Genomic DNA, 27694 nt, shown 5'->3' with positions numbered 1-27694 from the left:
TCATTTGGAAGACACATTTGTGACCAAGCTGTAACTTCCTGACTGATGTCTTGAGATGTTGCTTCAAAATATCCACATCATTTTCCTTTCTCATGATGCCATCTATTTTGTGAAGTGCACCAGTCCCTCCTGCAGCAAAGCACCCCCACAACATGAGTGCTTCACGGTTGGGATTGTGTTCTTCGGCTTGCAAACCTCCCCCTTTTTCCTCCAAACATAATGATGGTCATTTGTTTCATCAGACCAGAGGGCATTTCTCCAAAAAGTACGATCTTTGTCCCCATGTGCAGTTGCAAACTGTAGTCTGGCTTTTTTATGGCGGTTTTAGAGCAGTGGCTTCTTCCTTGCCGATATAGGACTCGTTTTACTGTGGATATAGATAATTTTGTACCTGTTTCCTCCAGCATCTTCACAAGGTCCTTTGCTGTTGTTCTGGGATTGATTTGCACTTTTCGCACCAAAGTACGTTCATCTCTAGGAGACGTTCATCTCACGTTTCCTTCCTGAGCGGTATGACGGCTGTTTATACTTCCGTACTATTGTTTGTACAGATGAACGTGGTACCTTCAGGCGTTTGGAAATTGCTCCCAAGGATGAACCAGACTTGTGGAGGTCTACAATTTTTTCTGAGGTCTTGGCTGACTTTTTTTGATTTTCCCATGATGTCAAGCAAAGAGGCACTGAGTTTGAAGGTAGGCCTTGAAATACATCCACAGGTACACCTCCAATTGACTCAAATGATGTCAATTAGCCTATCAGAATCTTCTAAAGCCACGGCATCATTTTCTGGAATTTGTTGTTTAAAGGCACAGTCAACTTAGTGTATGTTAACTTCTGACCCACTGGAATTGTGATACAGTGAATTATAAGTGAAATACTTGTGAAAAATTACTTGTGTCATGCAAAGTAGATGTCCTAACCGACTTGCCAAAACTATAGTTTGTTAACAAGACATTTGTGGAGTGGTTGAAAAACGAGTTTTAATGACTCCAACCTAAGTGTATGTAAACTTCCGACTTAAACTGTACGTTGAAAGTCACTGAGCTCTTCAGTAAGGCAATTCTACTGTCATGGAGATTGCATGGCATGGCTGTGTGCTCGATTTTATACACCTGTCAGCAACGGGTGGGGCTGAAATAGCCGAATCCACTAATTTGAAGGGGTGTCCACATACTTTTGTATCTATAGTGTATTTAGTCCTTAGTGTTGGTGTTGCAACTCTCTTTAAATGTTAATCATGATCGCTCTCTCCTCCCAGACATGAAGGATTCCCCGGGTGGTAGCTCAGTGGGGAAGCCTGCTGCTGCGGTGGTAGGTCTGGGGGCCCCTGGAGGGCCGCAGGTAGGGATGAGTTCAACACTATTTTTTTCAGAATCAATTACTTGATGGTTGCAAAACAGAACATTTTTAATATACTTTAACTAATTCAGATTTCTAGTGATCCAGAATATCACAAATTCTTTTTTTGTTAAATATTTAAAATTCCAACATTTTCTAATTGATACAGACACCTTTGAATGACTAATGAATTAATTGATTTGTCTAACTTACCCATCCCTCATCCCTTCGATAGACTTGTGTCCTGTCCAGGGGGTGTACTTGTACATCAAGCTGCCCCACGTTACAGAAACATGAAGTAGGCTCCTGCTCTATTGGCCGTTCTGGTTCAGAAAATGCTTATTTATTTTACTTTATCCCTATCCGCAGGGTGATGGCCCGGGGCCGGGGGCTCCTGCAGGAGGCAGCAGCAGTGTGCTGAGACCAGGGGTAGAGCTCAGTAACCTGGTAAACTGCTCCAGGCTCAGCCAGAGTCAGTCGTCCCTGCGCTCCTCCTCCTCCCTGGGGTCCGTGCGGGGGGATGAGGGGGGGCTCTACACAGACTTCTACGGAGACTACTGCCCCCTCTTCGACAACGGCCAAGACCCTGACTCTACCAGCCTGACGGGTAAGAGAGGATCCATCCCAGCCCTCATAATCCCTTAGACTGAGTAGCGTACCACTGTTATGTCATACGATAGACTGAATAAGATAGAGAGAGTGTAACTCAGTGAAAAACATTATTACCTTCATTATATTTAACCAGGGAGGTTCTTAAGAACTTGGCTTAAAAGCTACCAGTAATTTACCAAAGTTACCAGAATCTATGGTAATTTTGGTAATTTATACTTGAATAACTTCTTAAAAATTGAATTAATATACAGGTATAATTGTTTTAGTTTTTTATATCTGTGTCCATATTGTCTTTGACTTTCTTGTAGACCATTTGGTTCAAGAGAAAATAATGAACTCTGCAACTCTTCCAGCTATTGTCTTTTTTCACTACAGCCACCCGTTTACCCCCAAAACATTCACAAAAAAGACATATTGACAGTCAAATAAATAAAAGTGTGTAAAAAATATGTAAATGATATTTCATGCTGAAACCTTTATGTAACTTGGTAACTTGATGGTTTATATTTAGGATAATTTTTTTCAGCTTTGTCATTTAAAATCCTTAAAAATCATCTTCTTAGATTGTTATGTATACATATATTACATGTGTTAAGGCCACACAGAGGGCCAAAGATACAGTAATTACAGACACCTGTGATAATCTGAAGTACCCAAAATTGCCACAAGATGTCATCTAATAAAATTCCACATATTCCTTGAAAGTTACAAAATTTCTGGTAGTTTACTGATAAACATTTTCCAGTAATATGCTCTCCCTTTGCAACTCTATTAAGAACACAAGAACATGATATTTTACCACATCAACCAATGAAATGGTGCAATACAATACAGTGTGGTTGGATGAGCTAATGAGGGTTACTCCATTGTGTGAGATGATTTTTGACGTTGTTCATTTCTCTCTCCATGTCTCTGTATATTTAGCTGACGCGGACGAGACCTCTGGCCCTGAGCAGCCTGTGGTTCTGGAGGGCCAGGGCAGCATCAAGTTGGAGGGTTGGTGGCTGAAGCTACGGCAGTTCCATGGCCTCATCGTCAAGAGGTTCCACTGTGCCAAGAGGAACACCAAGGGTCTTTTCTCTCAGATCCTGCTGCCTGCATTCTTCGTCTGTGTGGCCATGACTGTAGCCCTGTCGGTGCCTTCCATTGGTAAGGACAACTTGACTTATATTTTACATTAATATTTTAGTCATGTAGCAGAACTTCTTATCTAGAGCGACTTACAGTCACTGCACTCAACTAAGTTTAGAAGGGAAAAAAACACCCACAGCAGTTATTGCAAGTAGACTCTTCTTCAAAATAGCCATGTTCAGCAGAATCAGCCAGGAAGAAAAAAAAGCAAGTGCATGTGTGAATGCAAGAAAGGCAACTACAGTTTTTCTCAAGTTCAACTAGCTACAGTTGAAGTTCAAATGGACTTGGCTGTTTGTCTGTGTTTGTAGCTTGTCTTTATGTGATCTCTGTTCTTGTGTTCTTCAGGAGACCTGCCACCATTGGTCTTGTCTCCATCCCAGTACCACAACTACACCCAGCCTCGTGGCAACTTCATCCCCTACGCCAACGAAGACCGCCCACAGTACAGGTCAGACAGACATGGAGTAGGATGCCATATGTCACTTATTACCGTCATGACAACATATACGCAGTGTGAATGCATTTTTACACATCCCAAATAATATCATTCCTTCTGACAACTAGTATTATTCTTTCATTTATCTTATCTCAGTTATCACCCATAATGCATAAAATCATTAGTCCAAATCTACAGGCCACCAATGTTGTAAAGCTGGTGTTTGTAACTTTACAACAGCCTCCTGTTCTTCCTGTCCTCAGCAGTAAACTGTCCCCAGACGCCAGCCCTCAGAAGATCGCCAACACGCTCCGTCTGCCTTCTGGCGTGGGCGCCACCTGCGTCCTCAAAACGCCCTTCAACAGCACCCTGGACCAGCTGGCACAGACGCTCAATCCCAGCGCCAACAACTCCAAAACCCTAGCTGCCCGCTACTTTGACTCCATGTGTCTGGATTCCTTCACCCAAGGAGTGCCCCTGTCCAACTTCGTACCCCCTCCCCCCTCGCCAGCCCCCTCAGATGACCCCGACCCTCGCTTTGAGGATAGACTGTGGAACTTCACTGCTGCCACTCTTACCACTGTCCGGGGTAAGTCTCTGCCAGGCTCAGGTGGTAAAGGATAAAGGATATGTTTGCTACTTTATATGTACTGTATGTAGGCAAATGTTTTAGCTATCATATCAATATATTTCATTACACTATTACATTATATTACTTTATTTTATGATGTCTTGTCTGACAATTATAGCTACAGAGTCCTGTATGGGCCGTTCTGGTTGAAACAAGGCTAACTCACTCTACTGTCCTGTACAGTAGCCTCCCTAACAATCCTGCCCCCTGTACTGTGTGTGTCCTCAGAAACAGTGACTTCTCCCCCCACCTTGCCTCTGTCTATCCGGGAGCCGGTTCGTTGTATCTGCTCCATGCAGGGGACGGGCTTCTCCTGCCCCAGTGGGGTCGGGGGGCGGCCGCCCCTTATGAAGGTGGTCACTGGGGACATTCTGGTGGACATCACCGGGCGCAACGTGTCAGAGTACCTCCTCTACACCTCTGACAGACTGCGCCTGCACAGGTAACACCACTCATGCATGGGCTTAGACTCACACACACACACACACACACACACACACACACACACACACACACACACACACACACACACACACACACACACACACACACACACACACACGGGAAGGAGGGGAAGAGGTATGGCATCCATCCAATTGTCTTTCTCTCTCTTCCCATTTCTGTTTCTTATTTTCTCTCTCTCTCTAGATATGGAGGACTCACTGTAGGCAACATACAGAAATCAGTCCCAGCAACCTTTGGGAAAAATAATCCGCCCATGGTTCGCAAAATAGCCGTGCGCAGATCAGCTCAGGTGAGCAGAAGGCCATTTTCTTAAAGGGACAGGATACGTCCCAAATGGCACCCTATTCCCTATATATGGCACCAATTTTGACCTGGGCCTTGGTCAAAAGAAGTGCACTATAAAGGGAATAAGGTTCCAGTTGAGACACAACTTTGGTGTCAGTTTGATGGTATTTTCTGCTGTTGTATTTTATTAGGGTCCCCATTAGCTGTTGGGGTCCAGGGTCATTATAACACTTAGCTATTTGTGCTGCTCTGTCATTGTCAGTGACAGACTTGTCCCCTACCAATAGGTGCTGTACAATAATAAAGGGTACCACAGCATGCCAACCTATCTCAATGTCCTCAACAATGCCATCCTGCGCGCCAACCTGCCTCCAGGCAAGGGCAACCCTGCTGCATACGGTGAGCCTATACATACTTTGAAGCATAATATTACCTGGGGTATGTGGGGTTCTGTTAGCCTGTTCCCAGATCTGTTTGTGTTCTTGCCAAGTCAATTGCTTTCATTGTCAAGCCAAACATGTGAGGGACAGAGAGTTGGTATAATAGCACAAACAGACTGGCTAGGATTCTGTGAATTGAGTAGCTATTTATTTGAAAATGTATGTCCAAGGTTCCTTAGTATCTGGGGATCTTATATGGGATTGTACTGTATCTGCCCCCATCTAACCCCTCTTCTTGATGTGTTTGGGCTCACAGGAATCACCCTGACCAACCACCCTATGAACCGTACCAGTGCAAGGCTCTCTTTGGACTACCTGTAAGAATCAATGTATCCAATTAATGTATATTAAACTGTGGCACATCTCTGAAAAGAACTGTCTTGCCAAGGTTGTGTCCCAAACGGTACCCTATTCCCTATATATAATGCAATAATTTTGACCAGATCCCTGTGGGCCTTTTGACCAGATCCCTGTGGGCCTTTTGACCAGATCCCTATGGGCCATGGTCGAAAGTAGTGCACTATATAGGGCCCTCAAACTCAACTCTGAGTCTCAATGCCAGTTCTACTGTGCTTTTTCATTGTTCCCCTCTAATCAGGGACTGATTTAGACCTGGGAACTGATTTAGACCTGGGAACTGATTTAGACCTGGGAACTGATTTAGACCCGGGATACCAGGTGGGTGCAATTAATGATCAGGTAGAGGAAGAAAGCAGCAGGCTCCAGACCTCAGGGTGTAAGCGTTGAATACCCCTGATATAGGGTGCCATTTGAGACGCACACACTGTCTTACTAAGTCTCTGTTTGTCCCTCCAGGCTCCAGGGCACTGATGTGGTGATAGCCATCTTTATCATCGTGGCCATGTCCTTTGTACCAGCCAGCTTTGTGGTCTTCCTAGTGGCAGAAAAGTCTACCAAGGCGAAGCACCTGCAGTTTGTCTCTGGATGTGACCCAGTCATCTACTGGCTGGCCAACTACGTATGGGACATGGTGAGAGGGGATGGGGTGGAGTGTGTCTCTGTGTGTGTGTGTGTGTGTGTGTGTGTGTGTGTGTGTGTGTGTGTGTGTGTGTGTGTGTGTGTGTGTGTGTGTGTGTGTGTGTGTGTGTGTGTGTGTGTGTGTGTGTGTGTGTGTGTGTGTGTGTGTGTGTGTGTGAGTGACAAACTATTTGATCCTCGAATATCCAAGGCCTGAGGTCATCTGCCTTTGGCCTAAAGAGCAGGAACGTGGACTTACCCAAAGAAATCAGAAATACAGACATTGTCATCCTACAAGAAACATGGTATAGAGGAGAAAAGGAAATTATCTCAACAGAGAAAAATGTCCTCCTGTGTGCTACCTATATCCCCCCACTAGAATCCCCATACTTTAATGAAGACAGCTTCTCCATTCTGGAGGGGGAAATCAATCATTTCCAGGCCCAGGGACATGTACAAGTCTGTGGTGACTTAAATGCCAGAACTGGACAAGAACCTGACACCCTCAGCTCACAGTGGGACAAACACGTACCTGGAGGTGGCAGCATTCCCTCCCCCATATGCCCCCCTAGTCACAACTACGACAACATAACCAACAAAAACGGGTCCTGCAGCTCTGTCACACGCTGGGATTGTACATAGTCAATGGTAGGCTTTGAGGGGACTCCTACGGTAGGTACACCTATAGCTCATCTCTTGGCAGTAGTACTGTAGACTACTTTATCACTGACCTCAACCCAGAGTCTCTCAGAACATGTTCAGTCAGCCCACTGACACCTGTATCAGATCACAGCAAAATCACAGTGTACTTGAACAGAGCAATAGTCAATCATTAGGCACCAAAGCCAAATGAACTGAATAATATAGAGAAATGCTATAGATGGAAGGAAAGAAGTGTGGAAACCTACCAAAAAACAATTAGGCAACAACAAATGTAATCCCTTATAGACAACTTCCTGGACAAAACTGTAATAGTGAAGGTGTTAACTTGGCAGTAGAAAACCTAAACAATATATTTGACTTCTCAGCTTCCCTATCAAATATAAAAATGTCAAACAGTAAACTGAAGAAAATAACAAATGGTTTGACGAAGAATGCAAAAACCTAAGAAAGAAATTGAGAAACCTATCCAACCAAAAACATAGAGACCAAGAAAACCTGAGCCTACGCCTTCACTATGGTGAATCACCAAAACAATACAGAAATACAGTACGGAAAAAGAAGGAACAGCACATCTGAAATCAGCTCATTGTAATTGAAGAATCCATAGACTCTAACCACTTCTGGGAAAATTGGAAAACACTAAACAAAAAACAACACGAAGAGTTATCTATCAAAAATTGAGATGTATGGATAAACCACTTCTCCAATATGTTTGGCCCTATAACAAAGAACAAACAGCAAAAACATATACATGATCAAATACAAATCTTAGAATCAACTATTAAAGACTACCAGAACCCACTGGATTCTCCAATTATATTGAATGAACTACAGGACAAAATACAAACCCTCCAACCCAAAAAGGCCTGTGGTGTTGATGGTATCCTCAATGAAATTATAAAATATACAGACCACAAATTCCAAATAGCTATACTTAAACTCTTTAACATCATCCTTGGCTCTGACATCTTCCCCAAACTTTGGAACCAAGGACTGATCACCCCAATCCACAAAAGTGGAGACAAATTTGACCCCAATAACTACAGTGGGATATGCGTCAACAGCAACCTTGGGAAAAATCCTCTGCACTATCATTAACAGCAGACTCGTACATTTCCTCAGTGAAAACAATGTACTGAGCAAATTTCAAAATGGCTTTTTACCAAATTACCATACGACAGACCAAGTATTCACCCTGCACACCCTAATTGACAAACAAACAAACAAACAAAACAAAGGCAAAGTCTTTTCATGCTTAGTTGATTTCAAAAAAGCTTTTGACTCAATTTGGCATGAGGGTCTGTTATACAAATTGACGGAAAGTGGTGTTGGGGGAAAAATATACGACATTATGAAATCCATGTACACAAACAACAAATGTGTGGTTAAAATTGGCAGAAAACACACACACATTTCTTTCCACAGTGTCGTGGGATGAGACAGGGATGCAGGTGAAGCCCCACCCTCTTCAACATATATATCAACGAATTGGCGAGGGCACTAGAACAGTCTGCAGCAACTGGCCTCACCCTACTAGAATCTGAAGTCTAATGCCTACTGTTTGCTGATGATCTGGTGCTTCTGTCACCAACCAAGGAGGGCCTACAGCAGCACCTAGATCTTCTGCACAGGTTCTGTTAGACCTGGGCCCTGACAGTAAATCTCAGTAAGACAAAAATTATGGTGTTCCAAAAAAGGTCCAGTTGCCAGGACCACAAATACAAATTCCATGCAGACACTGTTGCCCTCGAGCACACAAAAACCGATACATACCTCAGCCTAAACATCAGCGCCAAAGGTAACTTCCACAAAGCTGTGAACGATCTGAGAGACAAGGCAAGAAGGGCCTTCTATGCCATCAGAAGGAACATAAAAGTTCACATACCAATTAGGATCTGGCTATAAATACTTGAATCAGTTACAGAACCCATTCCCCTTCATGGTTGTGAGGTCTGGGGTCCGCTCACCAACCAAGAATCAGTGTACAACGTAAAACACCAAATAATGCATGTAGAGTAGAATTAGGCCGATACCCACTAATGATCAAAATCCAGAAAAGAGCCTTTAAATTCTACAACCACCTAATGGGAAGCGATTCTCAAACCATCCATAACAAAGCCATCATCTACATAGAGATTAACCTGGAGAAGAGTCCCCTAAGCAAGCTGGTCCTGTGGCCTTGTTCATAAACACAATACAGACCCCACAGAGCCCCAGGACAGCAACACAATTAGACCCAACCAAATCATGAGAAAACAAAATATATAATTACTTGACACATTGGAAAGAATTAACAAAAAACTGAGCAAACTAGAATGCTATTTGGCCCTAAACAAAGAGTACACAGTGGCAAAATACCTGACCACTGTGACTGACCCAAACTTAAGGAAAGCTTTGACTATGTACAGACTCAGTGAGCATAGACTTGCTATTGAGAAAGGCTGCCATAGGCAGACCTGGCTCTCAAGAGAAGACAGGCTATGTGCACACTGCCCACAAAATTAGGTGGAAACTGAGCTGCACTTCCTAACCTCCTGCCAAATGTGTGACCATATTAGAGATATGTATTTCCCTCAGATTACACAGATCCACAAAGAATTCAAAACGAATCCAATTTTGATAAACTCCCATATCTACTGGGTGAAATACCACAGTGTGCCAACACAGCAGCAAGATGTGTGAAGTGTTGCCACAAGGAAAGGGCAAACAGTGAAGAACAAACACCACTGTAAATACAACCCATAGTTATGTTTGTTTATTTTCCCTTTTCTACTTTAACTATTTGCACATAATATGACATTTGAAATGTCTTTATTATTTTGGAAATGTTGTGAGTGTAATGTTTACTGTTAATTTTTATAGTTTATTTCACTTTTGTTTATTATCTACCTCACTTGCTTTTGCAATGTAAACATATGTTTCCCATGCCAATAAAGCCCTTAAATTGAAATTGAATTGAATTGAGAGAGAGGTAAACCAGTGTACAGTAGGTGGTAGTTTGTTTTCTACAGTAAACTGGACCCCAGACAGTGATGCAACTACAAGGTTAAATCCAGTTTGCTACTGCTTTGCTTTCCACGCTGAACCACTCCTTGTGGATTATCATTGTCTGTCATCCACCTGCTTGTGTTGTGTACTATTCACACATAGATGGTTCTATGAATGTTTGAGAGATATTGTGTATTTCTGCCAGCCAATCTAATTGAAACTCTCCTGTCTCTCTCTGTCTCCTAGCTGAACTACCTGGTGCCAGCCACGTGTTGTGTCCTTATCCTGTTTGTCTTTGACCTTCCTGCGTACACATCCCCAACCAACTTCCCCGCGGTCCTCTCTCTCTTCCTCCTCTACGGGTGAGTGTACTTTATTTACCACACGACACGTATTTTCTTTACCCACTCAGTTCATCCCAAATGGCATCCTTTCCCCTATATAGTGCACTACTTTTGACATAGGGCTCTGGCCTAAAGTAGTGCACTATGTAGGGAATATATTGTTATTTGGAACACATTACTTTCTTGCTTTACTTGTTAAAGCTTGTCAAGAGGAAACCGAGTCGTCACATTCACTAGTGTGTAATGCCACAAGAGGCCCCCTGTGGTGCTGCCGGAGCCATATCTTCATTTCTATCATCATTTATGACAGAACCTGGGGGAAAAAAGCATAGACATTGTGCCCTTGATGACATATTTTAAGAACAGTAATGCATTATGCATAACTGTCCTTGACGATACCAAGAAACTCTAATGCATACTTAATGAATATGACCTGTTCTATCACTCTGTATCTCTCTCTCTCTCTCCCCTCCCTCTCTCCCCCCCTCTCTCTCTCTCTCTCCCCTTCCTCTCTTCCCCCCTCTCTCTCTCCCCTCCTTCTCTTTCCCCCCTCTCTCGCTCCCTCTCTTCCCCCCTCTCTCTCTCCCCTCCTTCTCTTTCCCCCTCTCTCTCTCTCTCTCTCTCTCTCTCTCTCTCTCTCTCTGTCTCTCTCCCCTCCCTCCCCCTCCCTCTCTCTCTCTCTCTCTCTCTCTCCCCTTCCTCTCTTCCCCCCCTCTCTCTCTCCCCTCCTTCTCTTTCCCCCTCTCTCTCTCTCTCTCTCTCTCTCTCTCTCTCTCCCTCTCTTTCCCCCTCTCTCTCTCCCCTCCCTCTCTTCCTCCCCCCTCTCTCTCCCCTCCCTCTCTCTCCTCCTCTCTCTCTCCCCTCCCTCTCTTCCTCCCCTCTCTCTCTCCCCTCCCTCTCTCCCCCTCTCTCTCTCTTTCTCTCTCCCCTCCATCTCTCTCTCTCTCTCTCTCTCTCTCTCTCTCTCTCTCTCTCTCTCCCCCCTCTCTGTCTCTCTCTCCCCTCCCTCTCTCCCCCCTTCTCTCTCTCTCTCTCTCTCTCTCTCTCCCTCTCTTCCCCCTCTCTCTCCCCTCCTTCTCTTTCCCCCCTCTCTCTTTCTCTCTCTCTCTTTTCCACCCTCCCCTCTCTCTCTCCCTCCGTCCCTCTCTCTCTCTCTCTCTCTCTCTCTCTCTCTCTCCCACCACCCTCTCTCTCCCTCCCTCCAGGTGGTCTATAACTCCTGTCATGTACCCTGCCTCCTTCTGGTTCGAGGTGCCCAGCACGGCCTATGTGTTCCTCATAGTCATCAACCTCTTCATAGGCATCACTGCCACTGTAGCCACCTTCCTGCTGCAGCTCTTTGAGCATGACAAGGTGTTTTTTACTCTATTGACGGTATAACAGCAGTTACAGCTCAGGTTGCAGAGTTCCTGTAACTTTTCCAAAATTCCCAGGTTTCCTAGGAATTACTAAGCAGGAAATATTACATTACATTACATTACATTACATTTAAGTCATTTAGCAGACGCTCTTATCCAGAGCGACTTACAAATTGGTGCATTCACTTTATGATATCCAGTGGAACAACCACTTTACAATAGTGCATCTAAATCTTTTAAGGGGGGGGGGGGTTAGAAGGATTACTTAATCCTATCCTAGGTATTCCTTAAAGAGGTGGGGTTTCAGGTGTCTCCGGAAGGTGGTGATTGACTCCGCTGTCCTGGCGTCGTGAGGGAGCTTGTTCCACCATTGGGGTGCCAGAGCAGCGAACAGTTTTGACTGGGCTGAGCGGGAACTGTGCTTCCTCAGAGGTAGGGGGGCCAGCAGGCCAGAGGTGGATGAACGCAGTGCCCTTGTTTGGGTGTAGGGCCTGATCAGAGCCTGAAGGTATGGAGGTGCCGTTCCCTTCACAGCTCCGTAGGCAATCACCATGGTCTTGTAGCGGATGCGAGCTTCAACTGGAAGCCAGTGGAGAGAGCGGAGGAGCGGGGTGACGTGAGAGAACTTGGGAAGGTTGAACACCAGACGGGCTGCGGTGTTCTGGATGAGTTGTAGGGGTTTAATGGCACAGGCAGGGAGCCCAGCCAACAGCGAGTTGCAGTAATCCAGACAGGAGATGACAAGTGCCTGGATTAGGACCTGCGCCGCTTCCTGTGTGAGGCAGGGTTGTACTCTGCGAATGTTGTAGAGCATGAACCTACAGGATCGGGTCACCGCCTTGATGTTAGTGGAGAACGACAGGGTGTTGTCCAGCATCACGCCAAGGTTCTTAGCACTCTGGGAGGAGGACACAAGGGAGTTGTCAACCGTGATGGCGAGATCATGGAACGGGCAGTCCTTCCCCGGGAGGAAGAGCAGCTCCGTCTTTCCGAGGTTCAGCTTGAGGTGGTGATCCGTCATCCACACTGATATGTCTGACAGACATGCAGAGATGCGATTCGCTGCCTGGTTATCAGAAGGGGGAAAGGAGAAGATTAATTGTGTGTCGTCTGCATAGCAATGATAGGAGAGACCATGTGAGGATATGACAGAGCCAAGTGACTTGGTGTATAGCGAGAATAGGAGAGGGCCTAGAACAGAGCCCTGGGGGACACCAGTGGTGAGAGCGCATGGTGCGGAGACAGATTCTCGCCACGCCACCTGGTAGGAGCGACCTGTCAGGTAGGACGCAATCCAAGCGTGGGCCGCGCCGGAGATGCCCAACTCGGAGAGGGTGGAGAGGAGGATCTGATGGTTCACAGTATCAAAGGCAGCAGATAGGTCTAGAAGGATGAGAGCAGAGGAGAGAGAGTTAGCTTTAGCAGTGCGGAGAGCCTCCGTGACACAGAGAAGAGCAGTCTCAGTTGAATGCCCAGTCTTGAAACCTGACTGATTAGGATCAAGAAGGTCATTCTGAGAGAGATAGCAGGAGAGCTGGCCAAGGACGGCACAGCAAACGAGGATCGGATATCGTCAACCTTCTTTTCAAAATGGTTGACGAAGTCATCCGCAGAGAGGGAGGAGGGGGGGGGGGGGGGGGGGGGGAGGAGGATTCAGGAGGGAGGAGAAGGTAGCAAAGAGCTTCCTAGGGTTAGAGGCAGATGCTTGGAATTTAGAGTGGCATTAGCAGCAGAGACAGAAGAGGAGAATGTAGAGAGGAGGGAGTGAAAGGATGCCAGGTCCGCAGGGAGGCGAGTTTTCCTCCATTTCCGCTCGGCTGCCCGGAGCCCTGTTCTGTGAGCTCGTAGTGAGTCGTCGAGCCACGGAGCAGGAGGGGAGGACCGAGCCGGCCTGGAGGATAGGGGACAGAGAAAATCAAAGGATGCAGAAAGGGAGGAGAGGAGGGTTGAGGAGGCAGAATCAGGAGATAGGTTGGAGAAGGTTTGAGCAGAGGGAAGAGATGATAGGATGGAAGAGGAGAGAGTAGCGGGAGAGAGAGAGCGAAGGTTGGGACGGCGCAATACCATCCGAGTAGTGGCAGAGTGAGAAGTGTTGGATGAGAGCAAGAGGGAAAAGGATACAAGGTAGTGGTCAGAGATTTGGAGGGGAGTTGCAATGAGATTAGTGGAAGAACAGCATCTAGTAAAGATGAGGTCAAGCGTATTGCCTGCCTTGTGAGTAGGGGGGGAAGGTGAGAGGGTGAGGTCAAAAGAGGAGAGGAGTGGAAAGAAGGAGGCAGAGAGGAATGAGTCAAAGGTAGACGTGGGGAGGTTAAAGTCACCCAGAACTGTGAGAGGTGAGCCATCCTCAGGAAAGGAACTTATCAAGGCGTCAAGCTCATTGATGAACTCTCCAAGGGAACCTGGAGGGCGATAAATGATAAGGATGTTAAGCTTGAAAGGGCTGGTAACTGTGACAGCATGGAATTCAAATGAGGAGATAGACAGATGGGTCAGGGGAGAAAGAGAGAATGTCCACTTGGGAGAGATGAGGATTCCAGTGCCACCACCCCGCTGGCTCGATGCTCTAGGGGTATGCGAGAACACGTGGGCAGACGAAGAGAGAGCAGTAGGAGTAGCAGTGTTATCTGTGGTAATCCATGTTTCCGTCAGCGCCAGGAAGTCTAGGGACTGGAGGGTAACATAGGCTGAGATGAACTCAGCCTTGTTGGCTGCAGACCGGCAGTTCCAGAGGCTGCCGGAGACCTGGAACTCCACGTGGGTCGTGCACGCTGGGACCACCAGGTTAGAGTGGCAGCGGCCACGCGGTGTGAAGCGTTTGTATGGCCTGTGCAGAGGGGAGAGAACAGGGATAGACAGACACATAGTTGACAAGCTACAGAAGTGTTGTTTCTTGTATTATTGTCTCTTGTGTCTTTAGAGAACTGTTTCACTTTGATATCCTTTTTCTTCTGTCCTGATTTTCTCTTTCTTTTCTTCTGTTAACTTCTTGGGGCTATGTGGGACGCTAGCGTGCCACCCGTGGTGCACCCTATCAACAGCAGGTGCATTTCAAGAGCGGCAAATTTGAAACCAAATAAATGTCAAAATTCAAATTTTTCAAACATACAACTATCTTACACCCTTTGAAAGATAAACATCTCCTTAATCTAACCACGTTGTCCGATTTCAAAAAGGTTTTACGGCGAAAGCATAAAGTTAGATTATGTTAGGAGAGTACATTGACAATAGCTGTGTGTAATGTTTTGTCAATTCAAAGACAGGCGTCACCAAAACCATAAAACCAGCTAAAATGATGCACTAACCTTTTACAATCTCCATCATATGACACTCCTAGGACATTATGTTAGACAATGCATGCATTTTTAGTTCTATCAAGTTCATATTTATATCCAAAAACAGCGTTTTACTATGGCATTGATGTTGAGGAAATCGTTTCCCTCCAATAACCGGCAGTCAAGTCAGCACCACAAATTAAATAATTAAAATTAGAAAACATTGGTAAAATATTATATTGTCATTTAAAGAATTATAGATTTACATCTCTTGAACGCAATCAACTTGCCAGATTTAAAAATAACCTTACTGGGAAATCACACTTTGCAATAATCTGAGCACTGCGCCCAGAAAAATATGCTTTGTTATACAGACAAACGGCCATGTTGGAGAGATCTAAAATCGAAAATACTATGTAAATAATCCATTACCTTTGATTCTCTTCATCAGATGTCACTTCCAGGAATCCCAGGTCCATAACGAATGTAGTTTTGTTCAAAAAAGCTCATCATTTATATCCAAAAAGCTCCGTGTTGTTAGCACATGATCTAAGCCAGCCGGACTTCTCGTCATGAACGAGGGGAAAAAATATATTGACGTTCGTTCAAACATGTCAAACGTTGTATAGCATAAATCATTAGTGCCTTTTTTAACCAGAACATGAATAATATTCAAGGTGAACGAATGCATTCTCTTTTATAACGTATTGGAACGAGGGTACCCAACATGAACTCGCGCGCCAGAGTCTAATCGGCCATCACCGTTCCATGGCTCTTGTTCGGTCAGATCTCACAGTAAAAGACTCAAAACACTTTGTAAAGGCTGGTGACATCTAGTGGAAGCAATAGGAAGTGCCAAAACATTAATCAACCCCTGTGTGTTTCAATGGCATAGGCTTAAAGGTAATTCAACACATCAGGTATCCACTTCCTGTCAGAAAATGTCTCAGGGTTTTGCTTGCCAAATGAGTTCTGTTATACTCACAGACACCATTCAAACAGTTTTAGAAACTTTAGGGTGTTTTCTATCCATATATAATAAGTATATGCATATTCTAGTTACGGGGTAGGATTAGTAACCAGATTAAATCGGGTACGTTTTTTTATCCAGCCGTGAAAATACTGCCCCCTAGCCCCAACAGGTTAACTAGATATTCTTTGTTGTTCTTCGTTAGCTAGCTAGCTTCTTCCAAAAGAGTCCCTAGCAACTGCTTAGCAACTGGTAAACAATTCAGCTAGCTAAGATAACTACAATTTTATGAAAAATAGTTATTTTTCAAAAGCCTATCTTCTTTGTTTGTTGCTTGTTTTTTCTCCTATTCAGTCTTGCAGTTTTCTTTTGCTTTTTTCCGATGTAATTCACTCTAAAAACCATGTAAATTTCAATATTTGTAGGAGCTCATTTTTCAGCTGCTGCTGCTCAAATTGGAGTTCCGGAAAAAATATGGAATCCTCCAACCAGGATATTTGGAAAACCTAGGGATTTTAGGAAAGTGAACAGATATGTGCAACCCTACAGCAGTTCCAGCAGTATTGTTATGATTAGATCCAGTATATTTAACATGACTACCTCACACTGCTTTGGTCTCTCTGCAGGATCTGAAACTGGTGAACAGCTACCTAAAGTCCTGTTTCCTTATCTTCCCAAACTACAACCTGGGTCACGGCCTGATGGAAATGGCCTACAACGAATACATCAATGAGTACTATGCTAAAATAGGTGTGGTTATATTCTAAATGCTATTCCAAGTACCTGCAGTACATTTGATATCTGGGCTAATAATGTTCAATCTATAGCACTTTGAGACTTTGTGTTAAGCAGTTTGGGACAACTGCTGATGTAAAAAGGGCTTTATGAATAAATGTAATTGAGAAAGTTGAATCTCTCTTTATTATGTCCCTCTCAGGACAGTTTGACAAGATCAAGTCTCCATTTGAGTGGGATATTGTGACTCGAGGGCTGGTTGCCATGACAATCGAGGGCTTTGTAGGCTTCTTCATAACTATCCTGTGCCAGTACAACTTCCTCAGGAAACCCTCGTGAGTGTGTGTGTGTGTGTGTGTGTGTGTGTGTGTGTGTGTGTGTGTGTGTGTGTGTGTGTGTGTGTGTGTGTGTGTGTGTGTGTGTGTGTGTGTGTGTGTGATTTACACCAAAACGATCCACTGCAGTGTTCTAGTTCAATGCTGTCCCCGAGTGTGTGTTGCCACTATGTGTGTGTTTTATAACAGGAGAGTACCAGTCAGCTGCCAGCCAATAGAGGATGATGATGAGGATGTGGCCTGTGAGAGAAGGAGAGTGGTGAGAGGAGAAGCTGACAACGACATGCTGAAGATTGACAACCTCACCAAGGTCAGACAGACACAGAGATCCCCTTTATTTAACTCCAAATGGTATCCTATTCCCTATCTAGTGCACCATAGGGCCCGGTCAAAAGTGCTTCACTATATAAGAAACAGGGTGCCATTTGAGACACAGCACACTCTATTCAAGGTCAACAGAGTCTCACAAGGTGTTAATGTTATCAATGAATTCAATGCCCTGTGTCTGTCAGGTGTACAAATCGAGGAAGATGGGGCGTATCTTGGCTGTGGACCGGCTATGTTTGGGCGTGCGTCCTGGGGAGTGTTTCGGCCTCCTGGGTGTGAACGGAGCAGGAAAGACCACCACCTTCAAGATGCTGACTGGAGACGAGAGCACCACAGGAGGAGAGGCCTTCATTGGGGGGAGCAGGTACTTTACATACGCACCAGGGTTGCATCCCAAATCGCTACATGGACAGGGAGGACCTGATCCTTGATCAGCGCTCCTACTCTTAGGTGCTTTATGAATACGGGTCCAGGTACTGTTGTTGTTGTTGTTGTTGTTGTTGAGAGATTCACGAGGCTCCCTCTGTCCCTGTGTTGTGTTGTCAGTATCCTGAAGGAGCTGTTGAAGGTACAGCAGAGCATTGGCTACTGTCCTCAGTTTGACGCCCTGTTTGAAGACCTGACAGCCAGAGAGCACCTGGAGCTGTACACACGCCTCCGGGGCATCCCCTGGAAGGACGAGGAAAGGGTACGGCTACTACACGCACACGCACACGCACACACACACAAGAATGAACGCATGCACTCACGCACGCACACACACACTCCACATTACACATTTCACAGTGTGATTTTACTGAATCATTGTTGTTGAAAAGTTCCTCTATTTATTTCCTTTTGTCCTTACCCAGGTGGTCTCATGGGCCCTGGAGAAACTGGAGCTGTCCAAGTATGCAGACAAGCCCGCTGGCACATACAGCGGGGGAAACAAGCGCAAGCTGTCCACTGCCATCGCCCTCATCGGATACCCCTCTCTCGTATTCCTGGTTAGACAACCTCAGCGCCACTCATTAAAAGATGTATCACTATGTTGTGATATTCCACTCTACATATAGAAGTGGCAGGTAGCCTAGCAGTTGGACCAGTAACCGTGAAGGTTGCTAGTTCAAATCCCCGAGACGACAAAGTGAAACATTATTTGATGTGCCCTTGAGCAATGCACTTAACCCTAATGGCTCCGTGGTCACCGTTGATAATGGCAGACCCTGGCAGTGACCCCACTCTCAGAGGGTGTCTCAGGGAGAATTGGGATATGGAAAGAACATATTTCCATTTCACACATGCGTATAATACATACTTTTACATGTGTGAAATAGGACAAATATAAGCACCCACCTTATTATTATTACATAGATAGTTTATCCAATTATTCTGGTCTGGATAAGACAGGAGACACTCAGCTCTGATTGTGTCCTATTCTTTGTGGGACAGGATGTAAATAACTCAGACGCCGCTCTGTGTGATTGTCCTCCAGGATGAACCCACTACAGGGATGGATCCTAAGGCCCGCAGATTCCTCTGGAACCTCATCCTCGACATCCTCAAGACGGGACGCTCTGTGGTGCTGACATCACACAGGTGAGACACTCATTCTCATCAGACATGTACTGCATTCTATGTGTTATTATTGTGGTGTCTGGGTAATAATTGTGTATTCCCAGCCTTGCATTCACACCTGCACTAGTTTGTTTCTACCTGGTTCTGATGCTTTTGATAGAGGTGACTGTAAGTCGCTCTGGATTAGAGTGTCTGCTAAATGTCTGAAATGGGAACTGTGAAATGGGAATGTCTCTGTGTCTGCAGTATGGAGGAGTGTGAGGCTCTGTGCACCAGACTGGGCATCATGGTCAACGGCAGGTTCAAATGCCTGGGTAGCATCCAGCACCTCAAGAACAGGTCAGAAGTTCACACACACACACACACACACACACACACACACACACACACACACACACACACACACACACATAGCTAATGGGCATGCTCTGGCCTTTCTCTGTTGCCAGGCCAACCAGAAGTTAGAGACATATGGCATGCCAATATAGTCTGCAATCACCTCTGAATGACTTTTTTTTACTTCCTCCACCCTTTCAACTTGTTGTTTTTTTCCAGATTGTTACACATATATAATTATGTAACCTCTATTTAACTAGGCAAGTCAGTTATATGTATTCTGTGACTCCTTCTCAATTCATACTTCCTCATATCCTTTCTCCTCATCTCCTTCTCATAACCTATTGGATAAAGAAGCCAAGGAGATAGGATACAAGGAATCAAGGAAAAAGTCATTGACCCAGGGTGACTTGTCAACTCACTCTGGTTGTGTCCCTTCCTTCCACAGGTTTGGTGATGGTTACATGATCACAGTTCGTACCAAGACCAGTTCCAGTGTGAAGGAGGTGGTGAGATTCTTCAACAGGAATTTCCCTGAGGCTGTACTAAAGGTGCACATAAAATGTATATTCTAGTCATTTAGCAGATGCTCTTATCCAGACTTACAGTCAGCTCATTCAACTGAGTTTAGTTGAAAAAAACTACCACATATAACAGTAATCACAGTTATCACAGTTATCACAGTTATTACAGTTATCACAATTATTACAGTTATTACAGTTATCACAATTATTACAGTTATTACAGTTATCACAATTATTACAAGCACACTCTCACACCCGCTAGAAGCAGAATCAGTGGTTCGAAGAAAATACATTGAATTGAATCTGTTCCCAGGAGAGCCACCACACTAAGGTCCAGTTCCAGCTGAAGTCAGAGAGGATCTCCCTGGCCCAGGTCTTCAGTAAAATGGAGCAGGTGGTGGAGGTGCTGGGGATAGACGACTACTCTGTCAGCCAGACCACACTGGACAACGTGAGTTACTGTCACGCTGTGTTCAAAATAGAGAATTCGATTTTAAATCTGTGTACGCGCACACATTGATCATTGCTCCCTTTCATTTTTGTTATTTGTCTTGAGGAAGGCCTTGCAGCTGAAACATTGACGCTAAAAAGTCTCAATTATATCCCCTTGTCTGTCTGTTCATTTCTCTGTGTTCTCTCCCTCTCTATCCAGGTATTTGTGAACTTTGCGAAGAAGCAGAGCGACAACCTGGAGCAGCAGGAGAGTTCCCCCCCTGGTGGAGGCCAGTCGCCACTGCAGCGCCTGCTAACCCTGCTCAGGCCCCGGCTGGCCAACACGGAGCTCGACGCCCTGGTCAGCGAAGAACCGGAGGAACTAGAGAGTGATGACGATGAGGGCCTCATCAGCTTCGAGGAGGAGAGGGTGAGGAAGGAGAGGGAGGAAGGAAGGGGAGAGGGTGAGGAAGGAGAGGAAGGAAGGGGAGAGGGGGAGAGGAGGAGAGAGGAATAGAGGAGGGAAAGGGTGAGGGGGAGAGGAGGAGTGGAGAGGAGGAGACAGGAATAGAGGAGAGAAAGAGGAGGAAAGGGAGAGGAGGGGAGAAGGAGAGGAGGATAGGGGGAAGAAAATGTGGGCGGAGATGGTGAGAGGGGAGGAGGGAGGAGAGGATGTGGGCAGAGGGTGAGAGGGGAGGAGAGAGGGGGGAGGAAAGAGATTAGAGGAAAGGGTAAGAGGAGAGAAAATACTTGTTGGGATGTAACGCTGCGTTCATAACCAAGTGGGAAGGTGGTAATTACCAGTTGTGAAGTCGTAAATATGAGTTGAATACATTCACGTGCTTAAAACTAATTGAGAAAGACTAATTGGCTAATTGCAAAAAAGCTGCGTCAACCATAAACTAAAAGTACAGCTATCATGCTCGCAAACAAATTATTGTGCTCAAAAACCATATAAATAGATTGCTTTTAATAATAATGTTTTGTGGTTGCGTTTAACTGCCGAAAATGCTTTTATCGAGGTAATTTCCTTAATGTGTCATCAGGGTTCAGCATTTGGGAGAAGTTGGAGCTCAGGGATGATTGAAGAGTTTCCCGTTAGGAATTGGTCCTGTGTGGCTCAGTTGGTAGAGCATGGCACTTGCAACGCCAGGGTTGTGGGTTTGATTCCCACGGGGGACCAGTACGAACAAATATGAAAATATATGCACTCACTGCTGTAAGTCGCTCTGGATAAGTGTGTCTACTAAAATGTACATGTAATTACCAGTTGAAGGGCCGTTCAAATAGATTTTTCCTAGTCTAATTTATGACATGATATGAACGCAGCATAAGACAGAGAAAGTGGGATGGGATGTTGTCTACATAGGCACACTTTGCAAATCACACTTATCAACTTAATAAGTATGAAGTAAGTACTTAACTTAAGGTGATGTTGCAGAACTTTTGTATAATTTCAGCCTGTAGTTTTAAAAGTGGTGTTCATGAGACAAAATGGTTCCCTGTTTATTGTGTACAACGTCATCAAATTGTGTACCACGTCATCCATTTCGTATAATATGTTGCGTCCTGCAAAAAACAACTTTATTTATTATTTATTTTTTCAGATGTATTTGTATAATATGTTATGAATCCAATTCGTACAATATGTTACGAATTTGTTCTTAAGACCCTGGACTGCATTTAACTGTATTTGATCCCTTACTAACCACTTGTTGTTTCTCCATGGCAGGTGCAGCTCTCCTTTAACACAGATACACTCTGTTGAACTGTGGAAGCTCAGAGAGCCTGGACAGACAACGTGGGAGGAAGAACCTCAGAGAGGGGGTGTGATTGGACAGACAAAGTGTAAGGAGGAAAGTCATAGGGGGCATGTCTATAGAAAAATATGGGATGAGGAAATAACATGAACTAGTCAGACAGAGGAAGAGAATGTACCTGTTCATTTTTGGATTGGATGACAACCGTCTCCATCTACCCAGGGGAAAGTAAGATAAGTGTTATTTTTATCCTCTAACACCTAACAGTGACAGAGACTGAGGCATGGGACTCAGAGAATGAGATGCAGTGGGACAGAGAAGAGAATGGCAGAGAAGTGAAGTGAGCCTCTCAAAGCTGTCACAGAGTCATCGGCCATGGTTAAAGCCTGAAGTGTCCAAGAAACAAGGCCCCTGTCATCATGGGAAACATACTGCTACAGTGAGAAAGCTTGTATTTTAATGGAGATATGTTGTTATAGGAATGTCTATATGTACTTATTTTTGAGAATGTATTGAAAAATGGGAACACTGAAAACCAGTGTGGTTTGTCTAGTAAGGACTAAAATCACAAGGCTTGATTTGGTATTTGGCCTTCGCTAGTAGGTTGGCTTCATTCAATGCTGATGATGTCAGAAAATAACATATCATTGCTTCTGATATGACCACCTTACTGAGTTGAATCTTTCATCAGTTGTTTGAAGCAGTGAATTAGTCGTTCATCATTGGTCAAATGTGTTCTGTCCCTGCCAAAGTACAAGGTTATATCCTTAATGACACCCTATTCCCTATATAGTGCACTACTTTTGACCAGGACCCCATAAGGTTCTGTTCAAAAGTAGTGCATTATGTACTGAAGGGAATAGGGTGCTATGGGTCCTGGTACAAAGTAGTGCACTATATAGGATGTAGGGTACCATTTGGGACACATCCCCAGTGTTCCTATTCAACCAGAGATGATGCCCCCCCTTTAAAAAAAGAATGGACCTGCCTTGAGAGCATGCTGTGATGAAACCAGTCAAACCAGTGTTGTGTCATACATAAACAGTATATACAAAGATGTATTTTAGATATTGAAATGTATATGGGACAGATGTGGGATCTGTGATTGATTTGGCAATAATGGTTTATAGAGGGAAGTAAATGACCTTTGGAAAAAGCGCCAAGTTTTGACATGAGTCCTGAATCGTTGGCCTTTTATTTGAAATCACTTTATTAGACGAATTGAGTAACAGAGGAACGCTACACTACATGTCCTGTTTTAAGAGAATGCCTCTACTTGTTGATACTGAAGGTGCCTCCTTAATCTCAAGCCTCTTCATTTGGACAGTGGACACTATATTTTTGTCTCGTCATGACAAATAGAGCACTTTCTACTGAATGCTTTATTTTGTGCTTCTACAAATCATAATGATTTGGATTCTTTCAAGAAGCTCACATTTTGGACACTGTAACATTTTGGACACTGTAATAATGTAGTTAACAGTGAAGGTTATCCTCAAGATCATTGAAGTTATTAAAAACCGTGAAAATAACTTAATAATAACTCTCTCATGTAATAATTAAGGTCACATGCAAGATGTACAATAACAAGCATACACTACTGCACTACTATCACTGTGAGACAAAGAAGTTGAACTTTCAGATCATTGTTTAGTTTGAACTTTAATGGATTTTTTTGATTTTCAAGATGCTTTAAAGGCAGTTGGCTTACTGTACGTATCTTTTGGAAGTTGGAGCACATTTAAAGATCACCCGCACCACACCATTAATAAAGGGAAAGGTTTATGTTATTGAATAGTATGTTGGCATGTGATTTGAACTGGATATTTTCATGGAGTGTTTGTGTTGTGAAGAGCCAGTTGTAATATATCGTTATTCTTCTCAGAGGACACTTCATTTATTTCATGGACTAATTCAACATAATTTAACATATGTTTTGGTGATTTCTTAATGTGGGACCTACTTGGACTTATTTGCTAATTTTCCTTGACTGTGGTGGGGTTGTTATCCTTTTACTATTAAGTAGAGGAAACAGACTGTTGTAATTAGTTTTCATCAGAATGTAAAGTAGGTTAAATGTTTTACTGAAGTCCAGGAAATATGAGAACAAGAAACAATGCCTGTTTTTGAGATGTGTTAAGTAATGCTATCTGTATATGTTTATGTATATGTTATGTATCTGAAAAGCAGTAAGGAAAGATGTATTGAACTTGAAACAAACTTGTGTCCTTTAACTCAGACTGAATGATGACCGTGATGCTCTACTTTAACTAGAGTTCTGTGACCTCAAAAGGAACATCAATGTGATTTAGGCCCATTTTGGATAATTGGATCTATTAAACTTCTGTTGCCACCCAATGCATCTCTGAATACTTGTAAGATCAAAGTATTTGAAGTTTTCCCTGAGCAAAGCTTGACTTTTTTTTTAAAAGAGCAACATTTAGGATACTTGCACTTTCTCTTCAGCGCAGAATTCACTACATAAATGTATCTGGGGTAAAACTATTTAACACTGAAGTTATTTTGACACCAGCAAATATGAGAGATAGGTGCAATTCTACATGGTTTCAAATACTGTATACTATGGGATGGAAATAATTATTCAGTCAATCTAGTGAACACTCAGCTTTGCTCTAAAGCTGAATGCTTTGGAGTTTATCCAGGCAGTGTATTGTACGTGTGCATATGAATATAAATATATATTTATATGTTATGAAAATATGTCAGTTGACATTATTCTGTTGTAAAGCATCTGTTCATGTTGTTCTCGTGTTATTTTTTTGACTTAAAGTAACATCTGGTCTTGTTCCTGATTCTAATGGTGTTTCTGTACTCTGTGCTTCACGTTTGGTGATCTGGATTTTTAAACAGTCCTTTCTATCGTTTTGTTCATAAATTCAATTACGGTATACTTGCTACCTTGAAAACATTAGGTATTTGGACCAAATAATTTACCGTATATGCACTTTGCTTACAATAAAGTCATGAGAATACTAGTGTGATATATGAATTTCATTTGAGGAGTTTTGACTGACATTATTCAACAGTTCCCCCCGCGCCATTACAATAATAGTTAGAGGCTCTTCGTCTAGATATCTAAAACTGCACAAGGAGATGTTTTTTTTTTTAAATGAATGTTTATTACAGGAGTCAAGATTAAAATACATTTAAAAACCATGTTTCAAGTTTTCACACAGTGATTGAGGTAATGATCATCATGGTTGTTTTCCAAATGTTCACCTGATTCCATAATTAGTGCACTACTTTTGACCTGGGCCCATATGGTCAGAAGTAGAGCACTATATAGAGAATAGTGTCATTTGGGACACACCTTGAGTCCTTAAAAAGCAGATTATGTCATCATGTAGACAGCATAAAATAGGTTGATTTTAAAATGACGTTGCAGCTGTATGGCGTAGTGTCGGTGGAATAAAATAACATTCATGCACTAAATTGTTATATGCAGCAGAAATGTGATAGTGATGATGGAAGGCAACTGTGGTCATTTCTCTTTAGCAAATCATCATTGATCATCTTCATCAAATGCCACCCCGGTTGCTGGACGCTTTCTGGAAAAAGGACAGAAAAACAACAGTTAATTTGTCTCTTTGCAAATGGACCCACAGATGCATGGGAGAATGTAACAACTAATATATTCCCTATGTAGTGCACTACTTTTGACCAGGGCCCATGCAATATGAAGGGCCATGGGTGCCCTTTAGGGGTCAGACAAGTACAGCACCTTCTTGTTCCTGGGTTGATAAGAGAATCTCCTGGAAGACGCTTCTTGACTGCCAGAGTTTGGCCACTCTGCGGCTGTCTCCTTGGCTCAAAATCTGAAAGAGCAAGATTACCATTTACTTACACCTTTATAGCTATGAGGACGAGCTATGGTCTTATTGTGATGTAACAAGACAAAATAAAACACAGCACACCTGTATTGCGTTTGTGTGGACTCTTTCCAGGACTGAATGGGGCTGGGCCTGCTAGACAGAAACAACACAGCAGAGAACGCTGAGTAAGGAGTGCTGGTGTTGGATCAAAGCGTACACATGCAACTATCAAGTTCTTGAACTTCCCTAGATCACAGTCAGTATGATAAGAAGAGAACTCTGTATGCTAAATGAGGGCTCCGTCCCAAACCTTACTTGTATGGTCTAAACGAGTCAGACTGTCTGCCATTCTAAACAGCAGCTCTCTCAGTTTCTCTTTGGCCTCAGGCTGTTTCAGTCTGGACATAGTCACACTCAGGTCCCCTGGACTGGTGCCTACACAGAGCACTGCACAGCTGTCCTGCATTGATACAGACACACTCCCACTGCCACATGCAGACCTGGGAGAAGATACGGGAGGAATACAAGTAAATGTTTAAGTATTATAAAGACATGGAATGTATAAATGTGTCCAAAAACGTCAATGATCTTGTAAGGATCTCAAGGAGTACATGAGGTCCTTGGATTAAAATAAGATGGGGAAAAACATACCTAATTTTCAAGATATAATCCTCTGTTGACTTCAAGGCAAACTTCTGTCTCTGAAAATAATAGTGAGTGTCATTTTGTTATCAAATAATGAAAGGAAATTCGACTTGGTTTGGTTAAGTAAGTATACTTACAAACTGGTTCAATGTCTCATCAGTGAAATCTGTGCTCCACACATCAGAGGCATTTGTCAAACTGGGACAGGAAAACAAGCAAATTATGTTAGCCGTCATGTCACAACAACAACATCTCTAACTATCATGTATATTTATTTATCTTACAGGTGGCAATCTTCTAACAATCTTCCGTTGGCACCACTAGTGGCCGCTTTTACACTTGTTGTTAGCCACTAACTAAAACACATCAGCACGACCTACTCACCCAAGTCGATGAGATATGTAAAAGTAATGTTAGTTTGCTAGCTACATGCCAATGACTAGCTAGCAATTTAGGACAGTTCTATGTTAACTAGCTAGTTATCGTTGTTAGAAAAGCATGGTTAGATATACGGAAATGACTAGCTATTAACACCCACCCAACATTGAACATATCCGAATCTTTATGCGTGTAGCATATGAATTTACACTGGTCATTTTTATCTACCACGGTGCAGTAAGACATTTGGGCCAACGGTCGATTTCCATCTATGTTTTGCGTTGGTGTAGGCAGCATGATATGATGTCCAGGAAACCTCCACTGTGCGTGAGTGGTTGCTAGTGCTAGTCCACGTCTCTGTAACACGGTTCGCTGCTGAATGTGGAGCCAGTCAGTGAAGTAGGAGTATCAATCAGGAAGTGTTTGGAGCCGAGCAGCTGCTTCACGTGTATGTTACTTCTTATCTTGTTCTTTTTCAGAATATATGTTGATCTGTAAACAAAGATACCGTATTGTAGTTAGAACTGTGTAGCTAGCTACATGTTCATCTAGACTCTAGCCTAGGAAGGTAATTATGATAATATTGATTGTTTTGCTAAATATCTGCGCTAGCTTGCTATCTTGTCGTTGCATGTCTCAACCAGCAGGTAAATAGCTAGTTAGTAAGAACTATTATTTAATCCAATCCTATGTTACCCATGTTCATGTTATTGATGGTGGCTTTGATATTTAGCCTTTGTATAATAATTGTTGACACTGTATATTTCCATATTTGACAGGTGCAGTGGTCCAGTAATATGCATAAGATCTTGCTATGGCTTGGAAGTCAAGGACCCGCAGTCTTCAGGTGTTCGACACAGAGTTGAGTGGTACTCCATTCCACAACATACTGGCATGTGGAACATATCTACAGAA

The 27694-nt window shown here is 43.6% G+C and overlaps 2 protein-coding genes across 7 annotated transcripts in view; one reads left to right on the top strand and one right to left on the bottom strand.

The window, feature by feature from the left end:
• Positions 1 to 24916, top strand: part of LOC106580625 (ATP-binding cassette sub-family A member 2) — a 150728-nt gene extending 125812 nt beyond the window's left edge. For 3 of the 6 annotated variants that reach the window (XM_082966424.1, XM_014161878.3, XM_082966425.1), the window contains 24 exons: positions 1259 to 1341; positions 1708 to 1945; positions 2875 to 3099; positions 3430 to 3532; positions 3784 to 4109; positions 4380 to 4593; positions 4800 to 4905; positions 5189 to 5300; positions 5598 to 5658; positions 6158 to 6332; positions 10217 to 10332; positions 11520 to 11688; positions 16544 to 16667; positions 16855 to 16987; positions 17177 to 17297; positions 17500 to 17678; positions 17861 to 18002; positions 18166 to 18300; positions 18789 to 18892; positions 19118 to 19210; positions 19656 to 19758; positions 20045 to 20182; positions 20384 to 20593; positions 21896 to 24916. In XM_082966424.1, coding sequence (XP_082822550.1) covers positions 1259 to 1341; positions 1708 to 1945; positions 2875 to 3099; positions 3430 to 3532; positions 3784 to 4109; positions 4380 to 4593; positions 4800 to 4905; positions 5189 to 5300; positions 5598 to 5658; positions 6158 to 6332; positions 10217 to 10332; positions 11520 to 11688; positions 16544 to 16667; positions 16855 to 16987; positions 17177 to 17297; positions 17500 to 17678; positions 17861 to 18002; positions 18166 to 18300; positions 18789 to 18892; positions 19118 to 19210; positions 19656 to 19758; positions 20045 to 20182; positions 20384 to 20593; positions 21896 to 21931 — 3446 coding nt within the window. In that variant the 3' untranslated portion in view covers positions 21932 to 24916. The remainder of the gene's footprint in view (positions 1 to 1258; positions 1342 to 1707; positions 1946 to 2874; positions 3100 to 3429; positions 3533 to 3783; positions 4110 to 4379; positions 4594 to 4799; positions 4906 to 5188; positions 5301 to 5597; positions 5659 to 6157; positions 6333 to 10216; positions 10333 to 11519; positions 11689 to 16543; positions 16668 to 16854; positions 16988 to 17176; positions 17298 to 17499; positions 17679 to 17860; positions 18003 to 18165; positions 18301 to 18788; positions 18893 to 19117; positions 19211 to 19655; positions 19759 to 20044; positions 20183 to 20383; positions 20594 to 21895) is intronic. The other 3 variants (XR_014381852.1, XM_082966423.1, XM_014161883.3) reach the window with 3 other exon arrangements.
• Positions 24917 to 25446: 530 nt separating this feature from the next.
• On the bottom strand, positions 25447 to 27122 carry LOC106580626 (protein PAXX). The gene is made up of 7 exons (XM_014161884.3): positions 26940 to 27122; positions 26539 to 26599; positions 26408 to 26457; positions 26072 to 26256; positions 25859 to 25906; positions 25666 to 25759; positions 25447 to 25492 (listed from the first exon to the last, which is right to left on the bottom strand). Exons 1-7 carry the CDS (start codon positions 27074 to 27076, stop codon positions 25447 to 25449), a joined length of 621 nt encoding a protein of 206 aa, XP_014017359.2. The 5' UTR covers positions 27077 to 27122.
• Positions 27123 to 27694: the final 572 nt, after the last annotated feature.

The sequence above is a fragment of the Salmo salar genome, chromosome 20 (genome assembly GCF_965601325.2).
Source record: "Salmo salar chromosome 20, fSalSal1, whole genome shotgun sequence".
Lineage (NCBI taxonomy): Eukaryota > Metazoa > Chordata > Actinopteri > Salmoniformes > Salmonidae > Salmo > Salmo salar.
The sequence above is the reverse complement of the archived record's forward strand: the minus strand, read 5'-3'. Positions and strand labels throughout refer to the sequence as shown.